This window comes from Carlito syrichta, unplaced genomic scaffold (genome assembly GCF_000164805.1).
Source record: "Carlito syrichta isolate Samal-C Ts95f unplaced genomic scaffold, Tarsius_syrichta-2.0.1 Scaffold316219, whole genome shotgun sequence".
In the NCBI taxonomy this organism is placed as follows: domain Eukaryota; kingdom Metazoa; phylum Chordata; class Mammalia; order Primates; family Tarsiidae; genus Carlito; species Carlito syrichta.
Genome location: NW_007260315.1, coordinates 529205 through 537023, shown reverse-complemented (window position 1 = coordinate 537023; position 7819 = coordinate 529205). Strand labels below are relative to the sequence as shown.

The 7819-nt window shown below is 59.0% G+C and overlaps 1 protein-coding gene across 1 annotated transcript in view; it reads right to left on the bottom strand.

Annotated features, from left to right (window-relative positions):
• Positions 1-525: 525 nt before the first annotated feature.
• The window catches only part of COL4A2 (collagen type IV alpha 2 chain), a 227685-nt gene continuing 220391 nt past the window's right edge, over positions 526-7819 (bottom strand). The window contains exons 45-47 of the mRNA XM_021706945.1: positions 6798-6989; positions 5045-5331; positions 526-1647 (exon numbers count right to left, since the gene is read on the bottom strand). Coding sequence (XP_021562620.1) covers positions 1390-1647; positions 5045-5331; positions 6798-6989 — 737 coding nt within the window. The 3' untranslated portion in view covers positions 526-1389. The remainder of the gene's footprint in view (positions 1648-5044; positions 5332-6797; positions 6990-7819) is intronic.

The following is a 7819-nucleotide window of genomic DNA, read 5'->3' as shown; positions in this document are numbered from 1 at the left end:
GCGATCCTTCCGCCTCAGCCTTCCAAGTAGTTGGAACTACAGGCGCACACTACCACACCCAGCTAATTTTTGATTTATTGTAGAGATGAGTTCTCGCCAAGTTGCCCGGGCGGGTCTCGAACCTGCGGGCTCAGGCCATTCACTCACCTCGGCCTCTCAAAGCGCTGAGATTACAGGCTGAGTCACTGAGCCCGGCCAGGGGTGTTTTCTATAAACATTAGTGAGTTATAACACCCAAGGGCAGTGGCTCACGCCTGTCATCCCAGGCCTTTGGGAGGCCAAGGCGGGAGGAATGCTTGAGGTCAGGAGTTTGAGACCAGCTTGGGTAACGTAGCAAGACCTCTTCTCCGTCACACACACACACACAGAGTTCCCTGAGACACCGGTGACAATCCCAAAGACTGGGGTCCATTCAGTCCCATGAAAAACCACACAAAAGCAGCAGCGTGGGCCAAGCCGTCTCCTGCGTTCATTTCTGCAAAGTCTTTGCTCCACCAATGTGAGAAGATGAAAGCAGGCGACAGCTTGGGGTTTAAAAATGTTCAAAACCAATGTTTATTTGGCGGCTGTTACATGGGGTAGATACTGGGAGGCGCGCGACTCGCCACAGACAACAGAGGGCACAGTCCCCAGGACACCTCGGGCCGGAGAACCATCACCTCGGACCCCGCGAGGCTTCCCTTCAAGTAGCAGGGCTGGCAGCGATGTCTAGGAAGGCCCCGCTCCCGCGTGAGTTCTGCCCACCCGGTGGCCTAGGAGGAGGGGCACGGAGGACCACGGGCGTGGAGTCCCTGTGTCCTTTAAAACAGCACGGTTGGACCTGCTTGAGATTACGGGTGAAAACAGTGTTGGAGTGACGTTGGCCTGGAAAACGGGGCCAGGCCCACCCACGTGGGGACCCTCACGTGGGATGCGTGATAGATTCCCAAGCCCCTTGGGCTTCTGGCCAGGGCTGGGTGCGTGTTTGCATCGCCGTTGTCAGTCTCTACCACCACCCCCATGAGTGCATGGGACCGGGTGAGTTGTCTGCGACGTCTCGAAGCACAGTGCCTATGTTAGGTGCACGGGAAGGGGTTAGCTACGCCTAGTGGTGTGTCGGCCTCGCGTGGGCTGGCGGCACACGGTGGGCTGGTCATGGTTGCTAGCGGCGAGGACAGGGCGTCCTAGGTGGTGGGCGTCGCCCGCGGCAGATCCTGAGTGGCCAGCTCAGATGTGGTGACAGGTGGCCACAGGTGTGCGCGCCGGTGCCGGCTTCCTTTGGTAGGCTTGTTTCTTTGGAAGAAAACATGAGACTCGACGTGTGGGTTGGCGTCTGAGGTAATAAGTTAAGAGTAAGCACCACAGTGGACCCTCGGGCGAGGCCTGGGCAGGAGACTGGCCTCGGCCGGCTCACAGGTTCTTCATGCACACCTGGCAGCGGCTGATGTGCGTGCGGATGAGGCCGGCCTTGAGCGTGTCGGCCGAGGGTGAGCCCTGAAAGCTCTGCTCGGGGATGGTGGTCAGCCAGAAGCTGTACTTGTTGGCGTAGTAGTGGCAGGTCCCCCGGCCACCGTTGCACTCGATGAAGGGCGTGGCGCGGAAGTCCTCCAGACAGCTGCCCGGCGACACCAGCGACTGGCCGCCGCCCTCGTCCCCTGCTGCGGTGTGCTGCGCGGGGTGGAGACAGGTTAGGGTTAGGGACACACGCTGGGCTCGGGCCACCACCTGCTTCCATCTACTTTTACGGGACAACAGACTGTGGACAACGTCTGTGTCAGTGGGGCCCGCACCGCACACTCGAGTATGCCTCGTCTGGTAGGGGGTTAGGCAAAGTCGCCCTGGGTCCCCGGGGGGAAGGCCCTGGGCGCCGGCGTGTGCCGTGCCACAGGGGAGGTTCACTGACCAAATCACGGGCATGGTTGCCTGTTCCGTAACGAGAGCAGGTGGGATTGGACCACAGTTGATGACGTTTGGAAAAACACAAAACAAGCTGGGCTCGGTGGCTCAGCCTGTAATCCTGCGCTTGGGAGGTTCAGGTGAGTGGATTGCCTGAGCCCGCGGGTTCGAGACCCGCCTGGCAACTTGGCGAGACCTCATCTCAACAATAAATCAAAAAATTAGCCGGTTGTGGTAGCGTGTGCCTGTAGTTTCAGCTACTTGGAAGGCAGAGGCGGAAGGATAGTCAGAGCACAGCAGGTCGAGGCTGCGGTGGCCGGGAGCATGCCACTGCACTCCAGTCTGGGTGACAGAGTGAGACTTCAACTCAAAAAAAAAAAGAAAAAGAAAAACACAAAACAAAAGCATCCACTAATTATCCATCCAGGCCAGACTGGGTGGCTCAGCTTGTCATCCCAGCACTTTGGGAGGCCAAGGCGAGTGGATTGCCTGAGCCTGTGGGTTCGAGACCAGCCTGGGCAACTTGGTGAGACCTCATCTCTACAATTAAAAAAAAACTAGCTGGGTTTGGGAGCGCGTGCCTGTAGTTCTAGCTACTTGGAAGGCCGAGGTGAAAGGATCGCCAGAGCCCAGCAGGTTGACGCTGGGGTGGCCGTGAGTGTGCCACTGCACTCCAGCCTGGGCAATGGAGTGAGACTCCGACTCAAAAAAAAAAAAAAAATCCTCCATCCAGAGAATGCCTGACCGGGCGTAGCAGCTCACGCTGCAACCCAGTACTGGGGAGGCCAAGGCGGCAGCTGCCTCTAGTCTGGGCAACAGAGCCCAACAGTGCACATACGCCCACACCCACGCACACTTGTGCACTCACTGTTCGTGCATACACACAGTGCACACTTGTGAACACTCAGGCACAGCACACATGCACCACACACCCATGTACACCTGTGTGCACACCCATTCACGCACACAGTGCCCACACATGCCTACCCGTTCTAACATGCTCTTCTCAGTGGACAAGTCTCTGGCTTTGGGCCTCCCAGCAGCGAACGGATGGTCAGAGAATGACACGAGGCTGGCCCCGAGAAGGGCCTTGAACACTCCCAATCCGTGTGGACCACAGACCAGCAGAGTTGGGACCGGAGGAGCTCAAGGACCGCCGGCAAGCCACCGGCAGGCACCGCAAGGCCGCTCTGAGAGAGGCATGGGGGGGCAGCCAGCACCTTCTGCTGGTGACACTCCTGCCCTGGGCACATCCCAGGGCTCTGCCCTTGCTCCAGCTCCCACCTGGGCAGGAAGGTCCCATTTAGAGGGTACACAGCCATCGTCAGTGTCAATGTGACTGTCTGTGGTTCTTAGACATCATGGTGCTTCCAGCCTGTCCGCCCTGACCCTGGCTCTGGGAGGGCAGGGGACTCTCTCATTGCCCACGCCTGCTGGGGATGTCTGGCAGAGGGTCACATGCACAGAGGATTGTGTCTGCTTCCCTGCTGACACTCATTTGTGACACAACTGCTAACACAGCAAGGGACATCTGACCTGCGTGGATACCGCGCGGTCACGCCCTCCACAGGGAAGAAGCCTCGTTTATTGTTGAACTTAACCATGGGTGCTAAAAAAGATGGGAGCAAAAAGCTTACTTCCTGCAGACCCAGGGCCCCTTGGAAGTGCCTGTGGTTTAAACCCAGAGCTGGCTCTGCCGGCCCTCCAGTCGCCTTAAACGACACGCCTCTTGAAAAGCAGAACGCAGCTGGGCTCGGTGGCTCAGCCTGTCATCCCACGCCTTTGGGAGGCTGAGGTGAGTGGATTGCCTGAGCCCGCGGGTTCGAGATCCGCCTGGGCAACTTGGTGAGACCTCATTTCTACAATAAATCAAAAATTATCCAGACGTGGTAGCGCGTGCCTGTAGTTCCGGCTACTCGGAAGGCTGAGGCGGAAGGATCGCCGGAGCCCAGCAGGTCGAGGCTGCAGTGGCCGGGAGCGGCCACTGCACTCCAGTTTGGGCGACAGAGTGAGACTCCAACTCAAAAAAAAAAAAAAAAAAGAAAAGCAGAATGCTGCCTGTCCCTGCCTAGATTTTAGGATGCTGTGGCTTCAGCCTGTCTCACAGTCAGACCCCAGTGAAGCATTAGGGTTGCCACATGTGCCTGTCTTTGCCTTTCCTAGAATCTAGATTTTTTTTCCTATTGTTTTGGAAAAGGTGGGCAATGACCATGTCATGCATGTCTTGTGTTACTTATATGATTTATGAACCATGTAACAGGCTGGGAGCCCAGCAAACAGCCAGAGTCAAGACAACTACGACATGCAGGAGCGCCATGGAAGACCCTCTGTCCCCAGCGGGGCTTGCCTTCTCCTTGCTATGGTGTCCCTGATGACGGTGTGACTTCCGTGACACCAAAGCGACGGGCAGTCAGTCTGCCCCTGGACATGTGGGCCACGTCCGGGAGCTCTGGTCAAACAGGGACACACTGGCACCGTACAAGGCTCTTGTGGAAGGACGAGCGTATTGGGACGGAGCCCCAGCCTACACCAAGGAGCACTTTCGTCAAGAAGTAAAATCCGAGGAGACACCATGGGGGTGCCCCCTCCACCCTTGATGTCAGGCTGAGCCTGGGCTCACCAGAGCTGGGCGGGGCGGGGGGTTCAATTTCATACCCAAAGGCAGTCTGGAATGGCTATTCCAGAATTTTCTCCATTCATGTTTATCCGTTTTAAGCCCACCAGTGACAGATCGATTTCTCGAGGGTATTCCAGACTCCACCTAAGATTCTTGGGAGTCTAGATAAAATTCTTCCCTCTACTGAGACTTCTGACAACTGAAAACAGCTTTACCTCTGGTGCTGTGCCTAGTGAGATGGAGAAACGGGCCAGACATATCCTAATTTCACTCCGCATAAAGGCTTGGGGGCGAAGCCACGGTCTTCTCTGGGTGGGGGCAGCCCCATGCCTTGGTACGAGCCTCAACCAGCCAAGTGCAAGCTGGTTTCCAGCTCCCACTCATCCCCTGCCACGAGGGCCCTTGTGCAGTGCACAACCTGAGAAACCTGAGAAACCGTCCTGTCCGATCCTTCCTACAAAGGCAGTTGTCCTGCTGTGTCCCCTATGCTTGAGGGTCGGGGGGGCAGAGAGAGAGAGAGCGAGCGTGCACACGCGGGCCAGTATCACATACCATGAGGAAGGAATACCCAATCCACAGACTGCGCCACCCAGCCGGGCAGTGGGGGATGGAGACGTCTTGGCTGTGGACGGCGATGGCGACGGCTGGGGCCTCGCACACAGAGCAGCGACTGATGTAGGGCTTGATGTTGTCCTCGGCCACCGGCATCATGGGCAGCGGGGCGGTGGTGGACAGCCAGTAGGACTTGTCGTTGCGGCTGGCGTAGTAGCAGACGTCCCCGGGGTTGCAGTACAGGAAGGGCATGGTGCTGAACCGGGCCAGGCAGGAGCCCGCCAGCCCTGCGGGAGGAGGAGGTACTGGGAGGGCAGGCACGGCGCGGCTGGGGAGGCTCCGGCCAGCCGTGCCAGGGCCCGAGGTCCCACGCTGCGGACTTGCCAAGGGCCGCCTGGTGGGGTCCAGCCGCCCATGGGCGACCGAGCCAAGGCTTCCCAGTTGCTCTTTTTTTTTTTTTGAGTCGGAGTCTCACACCAGCCCAGGCTGATCGCGACGATCACAGCTCACAGCAGCCTCGACCTCCTGGGGTCAGGTGATCCTCCCGCCTCAGCCTCCCAAGTAGGTGGGACTACAGGCAGGCACCATCCTGCCCAACTCATTTTTTGAATTTCTTTTGTGGAGACGAGGTATCTCTATGTTGCCCAGGCTGGTCTTGAACTACTGGGTTCGAGCAGTCCTCCCGCCTTGGCCTCCCAAAGTGTTGAGATGACAGGCGTGAGCCGCCGCGTCTGGCCTCAATTTAGGATATTTTCATCTTACGATGAGTGTCAAAGTGACCCGTCATAATTCAAGGAGCAAGTGTGTCAAGAGGTAAAATCTAAGAGACACTCGGTGGTGCAGCCTCAGCTGGTCAGACTGAAGGGTCTCGACTCTGTCCCCGCTACTGCACACAGGCCCCTTGCCGGAACCCTGGGGGCTGCCATCTCCAGAGAGCCCGAAGATGGCCTTTATCTCAGGGCCAGTGAATGGCGGGGCCAAGCAGGTTCCCATTCCACGCTGGCTGCCTAAAAGCTTAGAGCCAGGGCTGGGTGCAGCGGCTCACGTCTGCCATTCCAGCTCTTTGGGAGGCCGACGTGGGAGGGGTTCGAGACCAGCCTGGGCAACTTGGCGAGACCTCGTCTCTATAAATAACCAAAAACTTATAACTGGGCGTGGTAGCACATGCCTGTAGTTCTGGCTCCTTGGAAAGCTGAGGCGGAGGGATGGCCAGAGCCCAGCAGGTCGATGCTGGGGTGGCCATGAGCATGCCTCAGCACTCCACACTGGGCAACAGAGTGAGACTCCACTTAAAAAAAAAGTAGCCAGGGGTTTGTGGCATGCGCCTGTAGTCTCGGCCTCCCAAAGCACTGGGGTTATAGGCGCGAGCCATCGTGCCCAGCCCGAATGCCTTTTAAAGGCTTCCTTGAATAGTCATACATCTACTTACTGGGGATCTGCCCAGGAAGGACCGGTGTGAAGCCCACCCCTGGCCCCCGCCGGACTCCCGTGCGTCTACAGAACTTGGGCACAAGCAGGGAGGAGGGGCAGTGAGGGGAGCCCCCGGTGGAGAGGGGTGGGTGTTGGCGTGAGTCCCCCAGAGCCTGCAAAGGCGACACTCAAGGGTTTCTCGGTCCCTCGTGAACTCCCGGGGATGTGGTGAAACCGGAGAAAACCAGGAGAAACCCCTCAGCCCGGGAGGATTCCCAAGTCCCCCGCGGCACGTGACCTTGACCTCGGGCAGGCACGGGACAGGTGGGCGGGTGACACCTACCCAGGTCCTGGTTGTGGGCCTTCTCCTGGCCTTCGAAGTACAGCAGGCTGTACCCGCTCCAGAGCTTGTTCATGCCCACGGGGCACATGGGCTCCTGGTCTGTCTGGCTGTGCTTGACCAGCAGGTAGCCGATGCTGACGCTGCGGCCGGGCATGCCCGGCAGGCCCGGGCTCCCTGGACGGCCCGGCTCACCTAGGGCCGGGAGAGAGAGAGTGCGGCACATTTCCAGCTGCCCCGCGGAAACCCCGGGACCCAGGCGGCAGGACGGTGTCCGGGCACACCTCGAATGGCTGCCCTTCTTCTTCCCGGGGCTCGGGGCTCCATCTTTTCAGACCAAGCGCCTCCTGGGAGGCTCTCCCTGCATTTTGTGCTCAGGACACGGAAGGCTGATAAGTGGTTCTCAGAGTGGAGGACAGATCCCTTCCCATGAGTGTGCGGGGTGTGCCCCGGAGGTGGAGTGACCAGAAGGGTGTTAGGGCAGCCCCCCACCCTGGCAGGGCCTCCCTTCCCGGGACGCTGCTGGGAGTGGCGGCTCATCGCAGGCCAAACTCTCCACGCCCTTGGCCGGGCCCTGGTTCGACTGTCCTTCCCGTGCGGACTTGAAATCCACCACCCTGCAGCCCCACCCCCACCCCGGGGCGCCATCCTGCCCCTGGAGCGCCCTGGGGGGCGACAGGCTTCAACACAACCCTTTGAGTGTTGGAAACCAGCCGTCCCCTCCTGTCCCAGGGCACCCAGCATGGTGCCCCGTTCTCCCAGGCACCCCACCTCCACTCTCTGTCGTGGCCTCCCGCCCTGGCTGGCCTCCGACCTGTCCTTGGTAGGTCACGGTCGCCAACATACCCACACCTGTGGCCTCAGGGCATTCCTCGGAGGACAGGGCGGGGCCCGGGAGTGGTGTCCCCGGTGACCCCGACACCGGTAATGCCACCTGTGTGATTTTTCGCACGGTGGCTCATACCACTGGCTGGAATGTACTCAGGTTAATGTAAACAAACCCCAGGGATTTTTTTTTTTTTTTT